The 21,546-nt window shown below is 47.4% G+C and overlaps 7 protein-coding genes across 7 annotated transcripts; 4 read left to right on the forward strand and 3 right to left on the reverse strand.

Annotated features, from left to right (window-relative positions):
* Positions 1 to 168: 168 nt before the first annotated feature.
* N7481_008661 (glycoside hydrolase family 55 protein) lies at positions 169 to 2,963 on the reverse strand (the record flags this gene model as incomplete). The annotated part of the gene is made up of 8 exons (XM_057267880.1): positions 169 to 362; positions 414 to 628; positions 668 to 760; positions 833 to 913; positions 966 to 1,476; positions 1,520 to 2,095; positions 2,152 to 2,604; positions 2,660 to 2,963. 8 exons carry the CDS (start codon positions 2,961 to 2,963, stop codon positions 169 to 171), a joined length of 2,427 nt encoding a protein of 808 aa, XP_057118557.1.
* Positions 2,964 to 3,745: 782 nt separating this feature from the next.
* Positions 3,746 to 4,604, forward strand: N7481_008662 (glycoside hydrolase family 128 protein; the record flags this gene model as incomplete). Its single annotated transcript, XM_057267881.1, has 2 exons — positions 3,746 to 3,945; positions 3,998 to 4,604. 2 exons carry the CDS (start codon positions 3,746 to 3,748, stop codon positions 4,602 to 4,604), a joined length of 807 nt encoding a protein of 268 aa, XP_057118558.1.
* A 979-nt stretch (positions 4,605 to 5,583) lies between these two features.
* N7481_008663 (DUF1996 and WSC domain-containing protein) lies at positions 5,584 to 7,038 on the forward strand (the record flags this gene model as incomplete). Its single annotated transcript, XM_057267882.1, has 2 exons — positions 5,584 to 5,915; positions 5,961 to 7,038. 2 exons carry the CDS (start codon positions 5,584 to 5,586, stop codon positions 7,036 to 7,038), a joined length of 1,410 nt encoding a protein of 469 aa, XP_057118559.1.
* Positions 7,039 to 8,211: 1,173 nt separating this feature from the next.
* Positions 8,212 to 9,768, reverse strand: N7481_008664 (sugar porter family MFS transporter; the record flags this gene model as incomplete). The annotated part of the gene is made up of 1 exon (XM_057267883.1): positions 8,212 to 9,768. One exon carries the CDS (start codon positions 9,766 to 9,768, stop codon positions 8,212 to 8,214), a length of 1,557 nt encoding a protein of 518 aa, XP_057118560.1.
* Positions 9,769 to 10,473: 705 nt separating this feature from the next.
* N7481_008665 (transcription factor domain-containing protein) lies at positions 10,474 to 12,264 on the forward strand (the record flags this gene model as incomplete). Its single annotated transcript, XM_057267884.1, has 6 exons — positions 10,474 to 10,682; positions 10,755 to 11,208; positions 11,257 to 11,609; positions 11,663 to 11,911; positions 11,959 to 12,151; positions 12,238 to 12,264. 6 exons carry the CDS (start codon positions 10,474 to 10,476, stop codon positions 12,262 to 12,264), a joined length of 1,485 nt encoding a protein of 494 aa, XP_057118561.1.
* A 504-nt stretch (positions 12,265 to 12,768) lies between these two features.
* N7481_008666 (beta-glucosidase) lies at positions 12,769 to 15,511 on the forward strand (the record flags this gene model as incomplete). Its single annotated transcript, XM_057267885.1, has 4 exons — positions 12,769 to 12,838; positions 12,888 to 13,494; positions 13,547 to 14,816; positions 14,873 to 15,511. 4 exons carry the CDS (start codon positions 12,769 to 12,771, stop codon positions 15,509 to 15,511), a joined length of 2,586 nt encoding a protein of 861 aa, XP_057118562.1.
* A 1,042-nt stretch (positions 15,512 to 16,553) lies between these two features.
* N7481_008667 (uncharacterized protein) lies at positions 16,554 to 20,272 on the reverse strand (the record flags this gene model as incomplete). Its single annotated transcript, XM_057267886.1, has 14 exons — positions 16,554 to 16,696; positions 16,751 to 17,164; positions 17,218 to 17,324; positions 17,376 to 17,715; positions 17,772 to 17,908; positions 17,964 to 18,003; positions 18,064 to 18,581; positions 18,634 to 18,721; positions 18,772 to 18,856; positions 18,910 to 18,945; positions 19,002 to 19,049; positions 19,114 to 19,419; positions 19,486 to 19,948; positions 19,983 to 20,272. 14 exons carry the CDS (start codon positions 20,270 to 20,272, stop codon positions 16,554 to 16,556), a joined length of 3,015 nt encoding a protein of 1,004 aa, XP_057118563.1.
* Positions 20,273 to 21,546: the final 1,274 nt, after the last annotated feature.

The raw sequence follows: 21,546 nt of genomic DNA on the forward strand, positions 1-21,546 counted from the left end.
GTATACTTTCATGTGAATAGTTGTATTGTTCTTCTAGTACTAGTAGGATGCCATTTACCTAGGATATACACAAGGTTATCTAGATCCGTTACTGTAGATCTACTAGTATGCCCTGCTCGCCCCCGCTAGATCTGTGCAGACCCACAGCCCATGCACATGCGGTGGTGATTAATTTCTGAAGAGTGCGATGTTCTCATTGAAAACATTCGCATTGTCCGACTGCTTCGCAACGCTTGTACCTTTAATATCAACCATACTGTCCGAGCCCACAGTGTTCAGATTATAGACGCTGATCGACGACGAGCCTTCGATACTGAAAATCGAGTTTTGGCAGCTCCTTCCGGAGTCCTGGGCCGAACATGCTGCAAAATGTTAGTTGAGGCTTGTGTAATGGGAGACAAGGAGTCCGATACAAGCATCATTGTTGTCGAAGAACGAGTATAGGCCGGCGCCATATACAAAGATATTTGTCGAATCCAGAACACGTAGACCCCAACCTTCAGAGCAATACTTGTCTTTGCCTGAGCAGTGTTCCGTGAAGTTGGGATCGTGGAGTGAGGCCACAACCGGGAAAGGAGTTGTTGCTAGGGGGGTTGGGTTGGTAATACCTTGTATGTCTGTTAGTGATCTAAGGATTATGCTGAGGTTTGAATGAGGAATTACTCACGCGGATTCCGTCTGGATCTGTCCCATGTATATATTCTTTGTCGAAGCAACCTGGTATTGGTAAAGTACGTTGTGCTCTACTGAGGTACCGGAGCTGAACATTGCAGGGTGATTAGCTTCCGAGGTTCTCTGCACTTTATCTTTTTGGCTTTGGACTCAAACTCACAGCCAAATATTTCCCTCGGTGCTTTCAATATTCAAGCCACGCCCGCTATATATCGTAATCTGACCGTTGCCGTCGAGATCACTAGCTTGTCAGCAAACTGGCAACTTCCAAAAGAAAGAAAGCTTGAACCTACTGATCTGCAACCCAGAGCCAGTTGTTCTCCATGTACAATCCACGCGCTGACGACGTAATATGCATCAACATAAAAGCAGCGATGCAATTCTTGTTTACATTGTCAGAGGTCACATCGGTCTCGGGAGTTGAAAGGCACTGTGAAGTTTGAAGCTGGGAGCCTGCGAATCCTCCAATTCGCACATGGACATCCCACATTCCAGATGGGCTATCGGAAGGGGAAGCCAGATTCCACTCGATAGCAATAGCACCTGCCTGAGCACCTTGTGTACTGACAATCATATCAGACCATTCGACCTGGCCACTATCGCCAGATGCCCCGACTCTAACAACTGGCTTAGGATTATCAATATCGTTGAAGAAGCTTCCACTGGACAAAATGACTGGGTATGACTCGCCCACAATCTTGGAATTTGCAGGGATTTCGAGAGTCTTCGTCACAAGATATGACCCAGCGTCGAAGAAGACGATTTGACCAGAGGAAGCAGCATCGTTGATCACCTTCTGCAGAGCTGCAGTATCATCTGTCTTTCCGTCGCCCTTGGCCCCCCCCACTGCGGGTGCTGCTGATGGAGGATGCAATGGCGCTTTGGTATTTGGGCTTCGAGCGTTCATAGAACTGTTGTCCTTGAACGAGAGATACGGGACGATCGTTTGGGGAAAACGTGTCCTGGAAAACAGTCGGTCCATTCGGGGTATATCGATGTCCTTGCCCCCAGGCAGCAACCTGAAGGTTCGGTCCTGCAAGAACCGTTTGCTTATTCGGACCTTGAACAATGACTGGGACATTCTGGATGGAAACGTTCTCGAGAATAACACTACCTGCGGTGGCAGGCTGAGAAGTGGAGTCGCGCGAAGTGACGATGCCGACCGGGGTGCTCGTAATGGAGCTGTCCAGTAGGGTAATGGAACTGACACTTTGTGCATCATGGCCACCAGACGTGATGTCGATTCCGACTTGGCAGTTGTTGATATGAATGTTCTTGTATGTCCAACCCCAGTCCCAAAAGTGGCTGATAGCGGTAATGGCGTTGTTGAATGTCAGGTTACGAGCTGTGAACTGTTGATTACCTAGTGCGGCGCCAATATTTCCACCGTTGAAGACAAGATCACCCATATACCCGGCGGAGCCTTGAGATTGTCAGTTCCTATGATCCACTTTTTCCGGTGAATATGGTTATACAGACCACTTTCAATGAAGAGGCCTTGGTGTTTAGTTCCAGACGCGGAGCTCATCTCGAAGACCATGTTTTCTAGGCTAGTTGCCTGGGCTGTTGGCCAGTGAATGCCACTCACAGTGTTGCCAGAGGGGATTTCGCGAAGGTCAAGGACGATATTTCGAATTGATCGGAAAAAAACCACAGTGGATCCCCAGTTGAGATCCGAGGAGAAGTAAGGGTCGGCGTCGATAAGATACCCACCTTGGAAATCCGATGATCCTTTGATCACGGGCAAGTCGTTGGGGTTTCCAATGATCTGCGTATAGTAGTAGTCAAAGATAGGGGACGAGATCTTGTAAGTTCCTGGAGGTAAATAGACCAATGCTGGGGTTGTCGTGTCGGACGGGCAATCCTGCCCACATCGGTTGCCACTGCTGATGGCTGCGTTGATGGCCGCCGTGTCATCGGTGACACCATCTCCTAGAGTTGTGGTCAGCCATCATACCATGTAACATTTCGATGATAAATACATTACCTTGAGCACCGAAGTCCTTGACATTGCGAAAAACTTGATATCCAGAAGTACCGAAGGCAGAAACACCCTGGTGGCTAATAGATTCTAGCCAATAGGATGAATCTTCAAGTGTCGCTGTATTTTCTTTCAATTTGATGGCGTTTGCCTCAGAAGGAGCCTTCTTTTCAGGGCCAGTGTAGGCTTCATAGTTTCCGTATTCCTTGAGCGCGGCGGCAACAGCAGCATCAACTGACGGAATATCCAGCACAGCTGCCGTTGCCCAGAGGGCAAAGGATACAATAGCAAAAATGTTCAGCAAAATCATGTTTTTTCAGCAAGTTTATTACAATGGAGATTGAGAACAAGATCTATAGCTATGACTATCCCTTTATATAACATTCCTTGGAAATATGAAAAACTATAGCTGCATGAATTGACATGGTCGCGGAGGCACTAGTACATGTCTACCCCGGACCCCTGACCCCAGACCCCGCGGAACGGGCCATGCGTGGCTTGGGACTAACGTGCTGCATGTTCCCATTTGCGAAAATATTTTAGCGAGAACTAAAAAAAAGCGCTGTTATGAGGTTCCCCTACTTAGATTTCTGGATATTGCCTTTTTCCCGGCGCTATTGCAACGGGGTTGTAAAGAATGCATGGTGCACAGATCCCACAACTAGTGCGTGAGTCCGCAAATCCGCTGGCGAGTTGATTGATTGATTGGTATAGACACAAATTATATTTGAAGTTGAGCTTTGAGGTGCCCCGCAATTCCGCGGCCGTTGCAGTATTTGGGTGGCTCATCTCTCCCGCGGAATAATAAGGATAATTCCGGGGATTGGCGAAAGGAGGAAGTTTATAGCCTTGAATAAATGGCTCATAGTATACTAGTAGAATAGTACAGCAAGTGCGTTCTTACAGTCGACAGTGTGCCAGGTTATACGTTACATTCGAATATTCGGAGGTAAACACGATTTTGCACGGCATATATTGTGCTGCAGTTTAAGACAACATTTCTTTTCTCCTACTGGCCTCAAGCTCTTCATTCTTTCAAAGAGCAAAGAAAAAAAACATCAACCTTTAGTATTTTAGATTCAAAGCCCAACAATGGCTCATCTCTCCATTCTATTAGGTGTGCCTTTTCTCCAGGGCGTGCATGGACTTACTGGCAAACGAGGCATTGCCTACAACAACAACAATCCCTTCGGTAATGCAGTCTACGCAAACCTTTTCAAAGGAAACAGCAAGGTTTCATGGGGCTATGACTGGGGATATCCCTCCTGGAACCTAGATGCCTCATTCGAATTGTCAGCCAATCTTTGGAGCGTTGTGAACTTTCGATACTAACTGAATTAACAGTGTACCGATGCTCTGGGGGCTCCCCAATGGGCCAGATACAGACTGGACCGCAGCTGTGCAGACCCCTGGGACACTTAACATCCTTGGATTCAACGAACCCGATCTCACTTACGACGCCTCATCCAATATCCTGCCAGAAAAGGCTGCCTCTGGGTATATAACGTACATGCAGCCATTTGCGGGAACCGTACGAATCGGATCTCCAAGTGTGCTGTGGAACAACGTGGGATCCTCATCTGGCGGTGCTTACGATACCGCGACTTGGACTCAGTACTTCCTGGGGAACTGCACTGGTTGTCATTTGGACTTTGCTGCAATTCATTATTACCAGGACTGCGTTACTCCGGACGGACAGAACGGGGCTATTTGGTTTGAGGGTAATGTCACAAATGCGCACAATGTTTTGAATTTGCCAATCTGGGTCACCGAGTTTGAGTGTTATGGTAGTGAGGAACAGCAGATTGAATTTTTGGAACGAGCCCTTCCTTGGTTGGATTCGCAGGCCTATGTGGAGAGGTATGCGTATTTCGGCGCTTTCCCGGAATTTCTCGTCAATGCCGATGGTACTTCACTTTCGAATTTGGGTGGCGCTTATGTTTCGATCTAACCTTTCCTTGATGTGGAGTAGTGGAACAGCCTGTTGGGGTGGGTAAAGCTGTGAAAGGGTATAGGTTTCAATTAATACCAATTGCCTTTTATTTGGAAGCTCTATATCTGATATCTGCTTCGTGTCGTAAATGCTGTTTTTTAGTGGAGCCAGAGAGTCTTGTCAGTGGTTAGGTACTAAGGTCTAAAAGCTCGAAGTATCCCTGTGCCTTCTGGCATACCTTTGGCGAAAAGTATTTTCTTCCGTATTTGCTCATGGGCCTTGGCATGATACACAATCTCCATCAGTCACTTTCTATTTTTCAGAAAGCGCCACGGAAAGGGTCTATATGAGGAGGATGATAGAGCAACTGTGCACAATTCTTACAGAACAAGCGAAATGATGGAGAGAAGGAAGGGGAGACCAGCTTGCCACTAACTTCTGTCACCAGAGGTAGCTTAACGTCGGCTCCCGAAATTACAACCTTTCTACAGACCTTCGCAACATAGACTTATTTCATATTTTGACAATGCCAAGTTCTTCGTATAAGGCGCCAATTTCGTATCCCCTCAATGTACCGTTCATATAACTACGGCATGTCCTGCATGGGAACCCTGCAGAATATGCATGTTTAATTAAGAATGACTAGTTTAAGGCCAAATATGCGGGGTTCATGGCCAATAGGCCGATTCTGACATGAACTCCGGCACTAAACGAGATAAGATGTAACCATATAATACAAGTGCATTATTGCGTACACCGCGGAATTGCGGAGATAACAAAAAAGGTTGTGGTTTTCAACTTCTGTAAACAAATTCGCGTTGGACTCAAATAATAATATTAATAATAGCAAAGAAGATATTGCAGATGATGAGGTTGCAGTAACAGCTTGCGTCCAAATACCATGATGATAAAATAGTCACAGCTGCCCCAGTCAGGGGGGGAAGAATCAATATTCCCTGCTGTGGAGAACAGGCTTTGAACGTCGAGGTACTTCACGATGCGCTTTTTTGTGTACCATACCATCTGTCTTTACTTATACCTCAAGCCTGCATTTGCCTTCTTCAAGGTGCCATGCAGTACGCCGCTGGTTATCGAGAGAGCGGACCCGCTCATCTCGCCAGGAGTAGCCTCCAATCATGTCCACACCATCATGGGAGGGTCCGGTTTTGGATTTACCATGGACTATGACATGACACAAACTTCACAATGCAACTCCTGCTCTCCGATTGAGGACAAATCCAACTATTGGGTTGCGGCACTCTACTATCACGCCCAAAATGGTAGTTTCATTCAAGTCCCACAGAACGGCGGAGCATTGATTTACTACGAGTAAGAATATGTTGTCACATAATAAAGATATGCTAAAAGACCTAGGCAACGTCCAGATCCAACTACCAATGGTACGATAGTGGCTCCCCCGCCTGGCTTCCGGATGATTGCCGGTAGTCCATTTGATCGCCAATACAAGGACACAATCGCTGCCGATGCGCGTAGCTTCGCCTGTCTCAATTACGATGGCCCTGCCACACCCCAGACAAATGGTTTTCCAAAGACAAATTGCCCGAATGGCATCCGTGCACAGATCTACTTTCCTTCCTGTTGGGATGGAGTCAATCTGGACAGCCCTGATCATAAGTCACACATGGCATATCCGACTCAGACCTATGACAACGGCCCATGCCCCGCATCTCATCCCGTTCGGATCGTGTCCATATTTTACGAAATTACCTGGCACACCGAGGCCTTTGCAGAAATGTGGTATGGTGACAGCCAGCCATTCGTGTTTTCTTTTGGCGATCCCACAGGGTACGGCTTACATGGTGACTTTGTCAACGGGTGGAATGTTGATGTTCTCCAAGAAGCGATCGACACCTGCAATGATGGTGGCGGTGATATAACCCAATGTTCGCCAATCCACCTCTACCCCGACACCATCACAGATAGCTGTCTTTTGGAACAGTCAATTGACGAAGAAGTCGGAGGATGGCTAGATGCCCTCCCAGGCTGCAATCCCATTCAGCCCGGTCCCAATGATGCGACTATTTTTACGAACTGTGGTGCCCCTACGCAGATTGGATCACCACGGCACTACTATACCGATGTCACGACTAAGCTTGGCTGGGAATGGATCGGTTGCACGGTCGACAACGCAGGCGGCATCCGCATTCTTACAGGCTCTAGTTCACGGGGGCCTGACATGACCCCTGAAAAGTGTATCCAGAATTGTAAGGCAGATGGATACAAAATTGCAGGCCTGGAGAACTCCCTAGAGTGCTATTGTGGCAATATCCTTGACCCTGCCAATGAGCCGAAGACCACCCCAATGGGGAATTGTCTATATCCCTGCAGCGGCGACTCTGGTCAGAACTGTGGTGGATACGGATTTATTGGACTTTACCAGGAATGCAATGGGGACTGTCAAAATTTGCAGTACCCTGTGGTTCCCCACTAAGGTCGGTACCTAAACGGGACATATCTTGGGGACCCCGACCTATGACTAGTGACAAGAATTAGACTTTACTAGTAGCTACTAATAACTAGTGCAATGGGGGGATTCCGCTCTCAACGTCGGAGCCAGGTGATTGGGGCCTTAGTAACAAGGCAGCCATTTAGTTTCGGAAGAATAAGTAGCGTTCGTTCCATAGCATCAATAACAATATGCATGTTCCCCCTAATGAACTCTTCTTTTTGCTAAGGCTGCTGAGGCTGAGGTTGCGGTATCGGTATATCGCATGTCCATGAAGACTCGAATGTCTTATTAGTCGCATATCGATAGCGTCACGCTTTTTCTACTACTCTAGTACACTCTGCGAGTGTAGTGGTTTTGTCCTCTTACAATCGACCCGTCTGCCACAGCAGACTGCCAGCGAGCATTCCCATTAACTTTCTTTTTCTCTTGTTTCCCTTTTATCCCCCAACTCCTCCGTCGACTTACTATACATGAATCAAACCTTGGAATAAAGTCTTTAGCAGACAGTGATCTTGCCAGCGTAGTAGCAATGCCAAGTTGAAGATGTACTAGTAGTACTTCTTGACACTATCCATTGGTCCTTTTGACTACGGCGCTACTGAATTTTTGATTCCAAGGTTGTGGTATCCGTGTGACGGGGTTTCGGCCAGCCTACCTACACCTTTGCAATGTGTTTTCTGCTAAATGTGGTATTGTGTCTCGGAATTCTTTACTAGGTAGATTAAATTATCCGAGGGTCGAAAGCAGAACTTCTACGAGGAAATAATCCTTCTCGAAAATAGGACACTGCAGTCTTTGATGGGGCAGATACGATAGAAAGCTTGAATGAAAGGAGAAGGGAAAGTAGAAAGAAAACAGGAAGGAAAACAGAAACAAGCCCTGGAAGAGAGGGTAGTACGAGGGGTGGTATGGAGGAGCAGGATATACTACTACTAGGTACCTGCCAATATCTTAAATGGAAATGACAACTTGAAGGATACAAGCATAGTGAATCTTGTTATTCCAATTGAATCATACCCAGGAAGCTAGTACCTAAATGCTAGTACTGGTATGTAAACCCCCGACACATATACCCGCGTTTAGACAATTCCTTCACCAAGTACTTACCAGTAGACCCCAGGTTTGCCATCATACCCCCATTCTACTGCTGATAGCTCAAACTTCATCCGGGCTTTGTTTCTCATGGACGTCACCGAAGGCCTTGTCCCCATCGAAGATCAAAGCAACCTCTTCCAAACTGCGACCCTTAGTTTCAGGGAACCCGAAATAGACCAGCGCAATTTCAACAGCAATGACACAGCAGTAAACAATATAGTATTTCCAGCTGATCGCATCCATTGCAATGGGGTTGGCATATCCATTGAAGAGGATAGCACACGTGGCCGCGATCTGCATGATATTCGTTCCTTTGGCACGGAGATGAGTAGGAAGTACTTCCGTAACATAAACCCAGGGTGGACCATTGAGACCGGCGTTGTAGAAGAGCTGATACATGAAAATCATCACTATCACGCCCGTGCCGAGACTAGTATCTTCGAAATGGCGCTGCTCATTGATTGCAGACAGAATGGTCCAGATCATATAGCAGGCCAGCATACCCACTGTGGAGAAAAGAAAGAGTCGTCGTCGACCGACTATCTCCATAAACGAGGCTAGGATAATTGAGACACCCAGGTTGAACACTGTCAGGCCACCGTTGATACGGAGTTGCTGCGGATCAGAGGAGAAACCAATGGAGTTGAGAATGAGATGGAGATAGTAGGCGATCAGACCGTTGCCGGAGAGCTGCATCATGCATGGGACTGCGATGATGATGAAAAGGCGATGCAAGTTGCCGCGTGTGCTTAAGAACTCGCGATAGCCAGTTTGAGAAGCTGCTTTGGCGGTCTGGATTGATAAGATAATTTCTTTCATCTCGAAGTCAACTAGCCGAGAGTCCTCGTCTCCGCCAGCGTGGTACTTGGTCAAGACCTTTCGAGCTTCGTCATAGCGGTCTTTCTGCACAAGATATCGGGGCGACTCGGGAAGCATATAGACGAAAATAACCTGTAAGAGGGGAAAGAATCCCTGCAAAAGAGATGGGATACGCCACGCCCATGTCATGTTTGGGCCCATGAAGTAGGTTCCGTATGTAATCCACGCGGCAAGCAAAGCCCCGAGATACCACAGGTTGTTGTAATAGCCGACCAGAACGGATCGATGTGTCGGATACGCCAATTCACTGACTAACATCGGTGAGGCTTCGACGGCAATCAAACCACCAAATCCGATTATCATACGGGAGACCAAAAACATAGCGTAGTTCTGGGCAGCGCATTGAAGAATGGCTCCAATGACAAGGAGGGCCGATCCGAGGAAGATTGGGAAGCGTCGGCCCGTATGGTCGCAGAGCCAAGGAGCGATAGGGAAGGCGGCGATCTGACCGAAGATCACTCCATTCGAAAGTGATCCTAGCCGGGTACCGGTTGGATGACCGAAAAAATCCTGCCACTGGCTCATTGACTGCAGACCGTTGAGCATGGATCCGTCATAGCCGTTGGTCGTCGAGGATAGATAGGGAACAATCATTCCAAGATTGAGGAGCAAAAGATGACGGCTCTTGTACCATGGTTTGCCGGTACGTGGGAGAACGCTTTCCAGGCTCCATTCGGTGGGGTTGTTGGCATGGATATCATGGATCTCGGTCGTCGGTTTATCAGCCTGATCAGCCATCTTGATCGCTGTTCTGTTAATTAAATGCGAGAAGGAGGAAAATAACCCTGTCTGCCATATAATAACGGTGATTTCGGGTGTGCTGTGTCTATTATATTAGTTTATTTCTATCACATCAATCCGTGATTCCGCAATGAACATACCGATTGAAGTTGATGGCTGAACTCAACTCTGTGGTTGAAACCGCCTTCTGCTTTCATTCTTTCATTATGTCTGTCCACCGGAAGCCATTGGGTGCGGCAGTGTCGTTAAGATCCGCAATTCCGCTTCGGCTAGCACAGTGTGGCTTATTAACACCACTCGTTTGTTATGAACTAGTTCAAAGTAGTCGGCTTATTGGCCAGTTCGGGTTTAGTGCCGGATGTGCACCCTTTCCCCCGCAATGGCATCCCCGGCGATTTTTCCTCCCGTCTGGGGAAGATGCCACTCAGCCGACATGGCAAATACCACCAAAATTTCTCATGCTAATATAGAGGGCCAGGTCTAACCGGTTTAGGGTAGAGGTGAAAAGTTCGCGTGCACCCTACGTGACCAAAGCGCAAATACGAGAACAATCAATGCACCCTCTCTTCTTCTCCGACACTCCGCTGGATACTTATTTCACTTTCAGGCCTGCATGGAAAATACCATCGATCAAAACAAGCTTGTATTTTGCTGGGATTGACCTACCAATCCAAGATACACTGATAGGTCTCAAGCTCCAATATGGAGTCCCCTACCCCACCTACCGACAAGCCGGATGTCCAGAAACGAAGACATGCCCGTGCAGCCGCGAGCTACCCCCGGAAGCGAGCTACCCAAGCATGTCAGACTTGTCGTCTTAAGCGGACGAAGTGCGATAATACCCGGCCATCGTGTGCATCATGTGTTCGGCTCGGGGCGGAATGTTCTTACCAACAAATGTGTTTATCGACGTAGGTTCCGGATGATCAATCGATCGTCTCGTCTAATGTTTGGAAAGAAAGTTGAAACTAATCAAGCAACAGATTTGATTCCGCGAGTCTGGCTATTCTGAAACGGATTGACGACTTGGAAGCACTGATCCAGACCAAGGCAAACGATCCAGTGGCTCTGCCTAATGTTCTTTGCTCTTCGTCATCGTCTAGCAGTCCCCATGACATTTGGGCATCTGGGCTGGAGCAGCAGACACAAGTGGAGCCATGTTTTATCAACATTGAGGAGGTACTGAAATGGCCTGTATTTGATAACCATGGATTTGACCCGCGCCTCTATCTACTATCTCCATCTGATGAGAACACCATACAACCGAACCTGCAGACTTCCGTTGACCTTGACCTCCGTGTGGCCGACCATCTTGTGCGGAGCTTTTTCGATAATGTGCATATCTTCAATCCCACGCTAAAAGAGGAAGACATCAACGAATATGTTAGATCTGTACAATTAAATGGCATCGGGTGGGATGCGATGTCTTGTTTGTTGGTGAGTGACTCTAACCTATGTTCATATGCCGGACTCACATGATACCAGCTTCTCATCTATGCCAACGGCTCAATTGCAACGTCATTTGTAAGGAATGGGCAAGGCGTAGATTCCACTCTGTTTCGCCAGTCAAAGGAATTTCTCCAGGGCGAAGCGTATTTTCTTGCCGCCCAGAAACGAATGGGCATGTTGCTCTGCAGAGGCGGCGTAATAGAGGTACAATGCTTCTTCCTAGCTGGTGTATATTTAATGACTACGTTGCGGTCGGTAGAGGCATGGAGGATGTTTGTGCAAGCACTTGCATGCTGCGAGGGCTTCTCCATCCTCCGCACGAACGACTGTCATGAAGATGCGTGGGAGACAAAGCAGAGAGTATATTGGACCTGCCTAAAGTCTGAGCTGTAGGTAAGCCAATATCTGAGTCACGAGGGTATGTCTAACATTTTCTTGATAGTGAGCTACGACTGGAATTGAACCTTTACCAAAAGAATTTTCTCGGTCTGAAATACCCTACCTTCTTTCCATCGCCTCCAGAAGAACTCAAGTCTAGAGATGAAGCGGCATGGTATTTCTATCTCGCGGAAATTGCTTTGCGAAGATTGGAGAACCGGATTCTGAGCTATCTTTACCAACCCCACGATGTTATCGCAAAATCTAACCTGGAATCTGTGATCCTCGACTTTGAGGAGCAAGCAGACGGTTGGTAAGTAGGGTTCTGAATTGAGGAAGACATTAATTAACCAAGGCTAGGCTGCGATCTCTCCCAGAGGCACTGGCCCCAGATGCGGATAACCTATACACAGACCAATATGATCCCTTCCGATTTATTCTCAGTGGTCATTTCCTTGACTGCCAAGAGACAATGTACTGGCACTTTTTGGTCGAAGCAATGCATGGCCGAGGCGACAGAACCAGCAATAGTTTCCTTCACAAAGCACTCAAGGTTTGTGTAGATAGGATACAGCAGAATCGAACGGGATTTTACCATCGCCACCACGGAACATGGCTGATGCTTCGATCGTGTGCAAGGAGTGCGACGGTGTTGCTCGCTGCTGAGCGTAGTGTGAATCTTGTCTGCTTTCTGCCTATCGGCTGGGAGGGAGCGGTAGTAGATGTTACTCGGATGTTGGAATTCTGGAAGAATGAGTCGAATGATATAATGGGCTTGTTCAATATTCTACAGGTGTTAATGCAGGCGAGGACAAACTAGGTCCATTTCATTGGGTGTATTTTATTTCTTTTTCCAGCCGGTTAGTCAAATGAGTAGAGCAGTAATTTATCCCTTCGGGCTAATTATAAAGACACGAAAGGGAATCGTGTTTGAACTAGTCTTATCAGCTAGAAGTTCTCCGGTGAATGTAGCGTGGCCCGCACTGCTGGCTCCACTCTGATGGCGCAAGTCCGATACTCCGCGATGCTCCCCCAGGCGCAGGTTTCCGAAGCTCGGATTATTGAAGAAACCTAGATACTCGTCGGCCATAAGAATGCGATTTTCCGACTGGGATCTCGGTCATTTTTTATTATTCTTATTCTGGCTTAGACACTGTTCTTCCATTCACCATGTCGGCAATTGACATCGAACATGTGCTCTCGGAGCTATCTCTAAACGAAAAAGTCTCATTACTTTCAGGTTTGTCCCCAAAACTGATAAATGCTTTCCCAGCTTACCAGAAGAACAGGAATTGATGGCTGGCATACATCAGCAATTCCGAGACTCGGTGTCCCTTCAATTCGCATGTCAGACGGACCAAATGGTGTTCGAGGCACCCGCTTTTTCAACGGGGTTCCTTCAGCCTGTTTACCCTGTGCCACAGCACTAGGCGCTTCTTTCGACACAGAGCTCATATTCTCCCTGGGGAAACTTCTTGGTTTAGAGTGCAAGGCAAAGGGGGCCCATGTCCTCCTAGGACCGACGATTAATATCCAGCGAAGCCCGTTGGGAGGTCGCGGGTTCGAATCGTTCTCAGAAGATCCTGTACTTTCAGGATCCTTGGCTACCAGCTATTGCTTGGGTGTACAGACTGAGAATGTCATTCCGACACCAAAGCATCTTGTATGCAACGATCAGGAGCATGAGCGTGTTGCTGTCAATGCGCTTGTCACTGAGCGTGCTCTACGCGAGATTTATCTACTTCCTTTTCAGCTCGTCGTTGCGGGCGCAAATCCTCAGGCCCTTATGGCATCTTACAACAAGGTTAACGGATGCCACGCCAGCGAGAGCCCTGCTCTACTCCAAGAAGTTGTTCGGAAGGAATGGAATTATAAGGGCCTCATTATGAGCGATTGGTTTGTCTCTACTGTTCCTCGAGCTCTCAAGTTTCATTGCTTACTAGAACAGGTTCGGCACTTATAGTGTGTCAGAGGCTGTCAATGCCGGGCTGGATCTTGAAATGCCTGGCCCATCTCGATTTCGAGGGCCAGGCTTGGTACATGCCGTCACATCTAACAAAGTCTCAGAGAGGACTATCAATGATCGGGTCCAAAGTGTTTTAGAGCTAGTGAAGCGAACAGCAAGCTCGGGAATCCCTGAAAATGCAGCTGAAGCTCAGCGGAATCTGCCCGAAGATAGGGCATTGCTCCGCAGAGCAGCTGCCGAGTCAATTGTTCTTCTCAAGAACGATGATCAGATTCTTCCCTTGGATTCGACCAAAAGAACTCTCGTGATTGGTCCGAATGCCAACATCGCGGCATACTGCGGTGGAGGCTCTGCCGCTCTGCCAGGGTATTATGCCATTACACCCCTAGAAGGAATCAGCAACTGCTGCACCGGGGGTGTGGCCTTCTCGCAGGGATTTTATGGCCATAAAGAGCTACCACTTCTAGGTGAACAACTGAAAACCGAAGATGGTCGACCTGGGTATACATTTAAGGTGTTTACGGAGCCATCTTCGAACAAAAACAGAAAGGCAGTGGATATCCTGCACATGAAGAGCAGCTCCGCATTTTTGATGGATTACAAGCATCCAGAAGTACACTCCGACCTTTACTATATTACGATAGAAGGAGTCTTCGAGCCCATGGAAAGTGGGATATATGACTTTGGACTTACGGTAGCGGGTACCGGGGAGCTCTTCATCGATGGCGACAAGGTAGTCGACAACAAGACCAATCAGCGACAGGGAACGTCATTCTTTGGCATCGGGACTCCAGAAGAACGTGGCTCAAAGTACCTCGAAGCAAATAAACGGTACAATATAATGGTCGATTACGGCACTGCACCGACTTCAAATCTCAAGTTGCACGGAGTCGTTTCCTTTGGACCCGGTGGACTGCGAGTGGGAGGATGTAAGCGCATCGATACAGAACGCGCCATTCAAGAGGCTGTTGATCTTGCAGCTACATTTGACCAAGTCGTTGTATGTGTTGGACTGAGTGGAGAATGGGAAAGCGAAGGATTCGATCGTCCACACATGGATCTTCCGCCGATGTCGGATCACCTGGTCCAAAGAGTTCTCGATGTCCAACCAAACGCTGCGGTTGTTGTGCAGAGCGGAACCCCGGTAACAATGCCTTGGGCTCGGGACGCAAAGGCCCTTCTTCATGCGTGGTATGGTGGGAACGAAACGGGTCATGGCATTGCGGATGTCATTTTCGGAAATGTGAATCCAGTTAGTATTGAGCAACCTCGAATGCGATATTAAGCACTGGCTAACATACCTTCAAGTCTGGCAAACTTCCTCTCAGTTTCCCAGAGTTCATCGAGGAAAACCCAGCATATCTGTCATATCGATCAGAAGGAGGAAGAGTGTTGTATAGCGAGGACATATACGTTGGTTATCGCTACTACGAAAAGGTCAAAGTGAAACCTCTCTTCTCCTTCGGTTATGGTCTCTCATACACAGTATTCCGTCTCTCTGGGCTAGCTACTTCGCAGCCGTTGGAGGCTCGCGACAACATCAAGGAAGAAGTGTTGGAAGTTTCCGTCGCAGTGGAGAATATTGGACCTCGCAATGGTGCAGAGGTTGTCCAAGTATACATTTCACCACCTAAATACGCCAGCATTTCCCGCCCTGTGAAAGAACTCAAGGGGTTTAAAAAGGTCAAACTCCAACAAGGCGAGAAGAAAAAAGTCATGATTGTTATCCCAATCGCTCTAGCTACCAGTTTCTGGGATGAGAGATCGTCTGCCTGGTTGAGTGAAGCAGGAGAGTACACAGTCACTGTCGTTGGGACGGGTGAGCAGAATGTACTCTCGACAGGATTTGTGATTACCCGCACTAGAGGCTGGAATGGCTTGTGTGGACCTGTTACTAGTGATGTATCCCGTGATGTATCCCGGCATGTCAATGGGAATGGAAAGTAGAGATTGTTTTAGACTGGAAATCGTACGGACTTTATAGTTTACGGGAATTTCTAGCTTCAGCCCAATTTCAACTTCGAAACTAGATGCTACCACCCGCCATATTTAGTTTTAGTCCTAGATAGGGTTGTTCACGATTTCCTATCGCAAAATTGCACTGATAGCCTTTACTCGCAATAGGTGACTCAAATTCTAACATCAGCCTGTGATCTGGAAAGATGGTGACATCAATATGCACTGGTGAGTGGCTACTTCAACTTAGCCAGAGGGGCAATTCTACTGGTACTGGGGTTTCCGTCGAATCTGAGATGTGTGGGAACACTCGTTCACATATTCATCTCATGAGGGTTGATGGAATGGGATCGATATTAGTAGTGATTATTATTGTCGAGTTAGTACGGCAATATTTGTATTTTTGAGTCTTAATTGAATCAATATTCATGATTTTGGATAGTATCTTCAATTAGAATTCTTGATCAGTAATGACTGAATAGATTTCAGTCTAACATATTTTGGGTCATATTTGGGTTTAGATAAACCGAACGCGACTGGCATAGGAGTTCAGGACAGATATTCATGCGACAATGTATGGCGCATTGGTGGACTCCCGGAAATTCAATATAGGTCGAGTTTTGAGGTTGACTGCTAACTAGAATATTATGACTTCCACTGTTGGATGAGATATAGGGACATCTCCCAAATGGTTTACTGGGGTATCTGGCAGGCCGATCCAGAAGAATCGAGTTGAGCAGCAACTGAATAGGCTTGATACGAGGTTCTGTATTTTACCAGTACTGGATGAAAAGGGAAAAGAAAGAAAAGAGTTTCCATCAAGAGTTGAAACCTCAGCAGCCCCGAATGATTATTCCCAAACTGGTAACAACAGACAATTCTGTAATCCCAGCGATGGCTCCTATAGCTCGTTCGGATACCAGCCGTGCGTATCAATCTTCAATATCTATCAACTGAACCCAAAGAAGTTGAGATGAATTTGAGCGATTCGTCATTATTGTTCATAACGCAGAAAAATGATTCGAGTGCCTGCTTAGTTCAAGCCCAGAATCAACGGGAGAATAGCAGCATTTACAACCTGGATAGCGAGCGGGCCGATCGCGATGCTGGCAGTCGAATATTCCCCAGGCTTAATTTTCCAACCCCAGGGAGTACCGAGGGCCATAAAGATCATTACTAAATAAACCGGTCAGCGATACATCCTCTCCCCATGAGATAATTGATACGAACCGCCAGCAAGGAAGGCGCAAATGGCCCAAGTATACTTGAATTTCTTGACCATCTTGTCAAGACCAATGAAGAAGCCAGATGGACCGGGCTCTTTGGCAGTTGACGACCATTCGATGTTGATGCTGAACGCATGACAAAGAATAGCCTTGGCGCAGTTGAGACTGATTCCACCGAAGAATATGATCAGAAACGGGAGCCACATCATTGACTTGAGAAGGGCTTTCCAGAAAACCATCTCTTTCAGCTGATGGCGGGCCATGCTGAATGCGACCGAAGCAACACCGTTGAACACGACGACTAGGGAAATCCAGATTCCCCAAGATTGAAGGTAGATGTGATCAATCGAAGAGTTGAAAAGACCGACAATGACGTAGTTCACTGTAGCCAAAAGCATACCCGATGCGATTGCGTAGTCTATTGATTAAATTTAGAACCCGAAATAATATTGAAGGATAGAAAGAACTGACAGGTGAAAATATAAGCAATGATAGTTATTTTGCTAGTGACAGGCATGTTGCTCCACAAGAAACGAAGGAAGAGTCGTGTGACAGGTCCTTTGTATGGCCATTTATAGCTAGTCCAAACGTTAGCGGGCGGATATTCTGAAGAATCCAAGACAACTCACAAGGGATGGAAAACAAGCTCGTTGCAACCGTATGCATACTTCTCCCAACGCGTCAACTCATCATACAAGGTGAGAGACACGCCTTCCTTGAAGCCACCGTTATGGTATGTAGCCAGACGTACAGTCATGCCCTGCATCTGCAAGCGAAGACTGATGTCGAAGTCCTCAGATACATGTGCATCAGACCACCACTTGGTTTGGCCATCCGATGGATCCACAAATGAAATGCTCTGGATAGCCTTCCACCGGAGGAAGGCGTTGTGGCCAACAAAGGGAGATACATCACCACAGCCAACACCGTACTTGATAGCCGTATATACAACATCGGTAAAATAGGCGACTTTTTGATGAACAAGTTAGCGACCAGTGAAAATGAGGGAAGATGGAAGCACTCACTGCCGTCCTCAAACATGTTGTTGACCACTTGCATAACACCAGAGCCGTGTTGAACGATTGCGACTTCGGGACTCTCGTGCATCTCCAATGCTCCATAGAGGAGACAGTCAATGGGAACTCGGGTGTCACAGTCAATGCTAAGTATTAAATGTCAGGGACACTATTAATCAAAGGAAGTTACCGAAGACATACATAAGGATGTGTTCACCGATACGAATATTTCCTTCAGCCCCTGCATGGTGTTAGTAACCGTCTGCAATAAAAAGATCGAATGCTTTGGAAGGATGCTCACAAGTGCGGCCTTCATCCTCAGCAAGCATATTGGCGAGAGCCTGCTGGTATATCTGATCATCGTCGTCGACAGTCAAGTCTTCATTCATACATCCACGGCTCTGGCATTCCAATTCAACCAGATGAACCATTTCATCTTCAACCCTATTAGAGAAAGCGAGACCGTAGTTCATGTTGCTGGCCTTCTTGAACTTTCCCTTGCGTTCGAAGCCAACCTTGTTAGCGATCGCCTGGGGACTAGTAGTGTCTTCCTCTTTCTTGGATTCCGTAATGTCTTCGACTGGCTTGCCCTTACGAAACCATTTAAATCTCGAAGCTTTCTTTGGAGATTCTTTCTTATTCGGGAGACGGGCTGTATAGCCGATTCCATTTTCTCTGTAGTATTGCCTGCGGGCTTCGGCGAGCTCGGGTTGAATACACTGCATGCCGTCATCATTGATGAAAACCGATGCAGTACCTCCTTGCTCTTCGTAGAATTGGACCGCAGCGAGAACACTCATCATGGTAGGGACAATGACACTATTCAAGATCAGTTTCCCGTGTGAGATCAAGTCGCAATAATTTCACATACCCTTTGAGGCCCTCCTTGTACACGGGCATTTGGATGGTGATATGGGGCAGCTCATAATCACGGTGGAACTTGAGATTTGGTTTGATCGCTGCAGGAGAATAAGCGCTAGAACAGAATTTCAGCGGGGGGGATACTAACCAGAATGGAACTTGGAGTTCTTTAAGCAGAAAGTGGCTGGTAGTAAAAGTTGGAAGGCGCTTGTAACGAGAACAATGAAAAAGAACTAGACATTCTGAGTAATTGATATAGCAAAGGATACAACAGAAGGGTACTTACCAGAGAGAATAGCGAGAGCGGAGGAATGGTAGAAACCTATCGCGCATCAGCATGATGATCTAGCAGACGGCAAAAGAAGCAAGCAAACTTACCAATGCAAATCGAGTAAAGTCTCCGTCCCATGCCCACTCATTGAGCAACTGCGAAAGAAAGAATCAGCCTGTGTCAGTGCGAAAAGCCAATTCGTGGGATATTTGAACTCACGCGAGCCACTCCAAGCGACTGTGTCAGAATAACCAGCATGATAGCAAAGCTGATCTTGAACGCATGGATTCGATGAGTTGGTCTCGGAGCCATGTTCCCTTCCAGATCGACAACCGGATCATCCTCCCCTTCGCCATTTTCCAGTGCGACAGCCTTGCTGTAGACCTCATGCTTTTCATCAAGGGCTCCCCGAACCGGGGCAATTATGCTGTTGGAGGGAGTTGAAGCCAGCGCATCGGCGTCAAGATCGAAGGGAGAAGAACGTCCAGAGACTCGGGGGCTGGTTACATTCGAGATACGAGGTCCCTATTGGGAGAGGAAAATTATGTTAGTGAGATACAGGGATATTGAATGCTCGGAGCTGGCACTTACCGTCTTACCGAGCTGTCTCTCAACGTCAAAGGCCACATTGAGGATTGCCCCGGAATCATGAGACCAGACTAGAATTATTCTCTCTTGAACTACAATGCAAGCTCGTGCAAAATGAACAAGATCAGGATTGACATCGTCCAGGCAGTAGACAATAGGGATGCGAGCACTGGTGCTCTCCATAATGAGACTCTTCTGACCCGGTGCGACAGAATCAATCAGCGCCGATGTGAAAGTAGAGGACATGGCAACCGCAGATGTCTCGCCTAATCGTACGATTGCATCACTCAGTGCGGGATTGACATTGTACGGGAAAAAGGAATACTCGTCATCGAAAATGCGAACGGCGACGCAAGTTGAAGACCAATTCTGGACGTCATCGTCGCTTTTAGCTTGATCAAACCATCCCAGGAGAGTTGCTCGTCGAGCGAGATATCTCGCCTTCTGAAAATACGTCAGTTGATTCCTCGCAAAACAATTGGAAAAAGGGTGGAACAAACCGAGCTCGGATCTTCTCCTTCCCCGTTTCCGAGATTGATGGTGCGGCTAGAGAATGCACGACAGAAGCTGGGTCTCGTCGTGTGCGATGAGACATCGCGGGGTTTATAGAGCCCGGGGTAAGTACTCGAGCGATCTCCGCCGTATCAAGACGCGCTGAAGATGGCCTTGATTGGAAATCGCCAGCATAAGAGGCTTCATTTTGGGTGACATTTTCAGTTGAAGCGACTGACAAATCTCCAGGTATAGTTGGTTCTTTGGCGAGGGAACTATTACCTTGCGTATCCCCCATCATTTCAAAACAACTTGTGGCAGAAAGAAAGAGCGGATGTCCCCGCAAGATTAGTAGGCCTGTCTATAAAATGTCTTCTCCCTGCCACTGACACTCGGAAAGATCAAAGATACTTAAACAAAAGAAGATCGCGATTTCAAGGTAAATGATGCGAAGGGAACTGATAAGCGGAGAAAACAGTTACTAGTCTAGACCTCGCGGTCGTGACGGGGGCAAGCCAGCACGGCTACGCCGGCGCATGGTGCTTTGTAGTATGGTAGATAGCTAGCTGAATCGACTGGAACTATTGAAATGTGGCTCTGAAAGCCGATCTAGAGCTTGCCTCACGCAATCAAACGGTGGAACCCAGTTCGCGAAACTGAAGCAAGGCAAGTCTAGTGCGAGCATGGGGTAAGCCTAAGAAGGCCACGTCTGGATTTGGGCGGATCCATGGGAAGCATAGAGCTACTGCACTCTTCGCATAATCCAGCTTGAGTTATCAGTGAAATTCGGGCGCGCCGGAGTGTTACGTTTCGAGGCGGTCAAATCTCGGTGGCACTGTTTTAGCGGCTTTGTTGGCAAACAAAGAGAAATAGCTGCGTTGTGGTACGGAAGGGTAATATCTGGCGATGATCTGTGCCACTATGGCTTTTCAGGAACAGTTTGGGCGGCCTGAGCACCTTCGCGTATGTCGAACGGTTCAACCCACAGAAAAGCTTGATTGGCGGGGAAAAGCAGGGTAATTTATCCCGAATCGGCGATTAATAACCTAAAAGTTTGACAGATTTGACAGATGGCTTCGGCCAGCTTGGCAGTTTCGGCATTTGTAAATCTTAACTTTGCAGACAGTATAGCCAGATCAGTATTGAGATAAAAGTTGGTTTGAAATTAGCTGAGAAATATCATTCATGCCTATCCAATAAATTCACCCGCTCATAGTACGGACGCTCTTTTGGTGACGTCCCTTCGGAAGATATTGCCCGGTACGAGTACGCGCCCAAAGTCATCACAAGTGTCTCAGTGAAAAATAAAAGATAATTGAGCTTGACACACATGGCATCAACGAGCCAACACCAATCGCATCTCGAACCTAATTCTTATCCGAAAGCAGCCCTCAAACTAGCAGTCATTTTGACAGGAATAGTACGGAATAACCGAGTGGCTGGATTGCCGTAGCTGGATTGACTCTCTATCTATGAGGCGTAGGCTAGTTTCGCGCCCGAGCACCTGGTACTTGGTGTTCAATACAGCCAGCCAATACCATCTATGGTGATTCTACTTGGAGGTGTTAGTTA

This window comes from Penicillium waksmanii (genome assembly GCF_028829765.1).
Source record: "Penicillium waksmanii strain IBT 27052 chromosome Unknown utg000008l:1.0-5622682.0:1.0-5626561.0, whole genome shotgun sequence".
Taxonomy (NCBI): domain Eukaryota; kingdom Fungi; phylum Ascomycota; class Eurotiomycetes; order Eurotiales; family Aspergillaceae; genus Penicillium; species Penicillium waksmanii.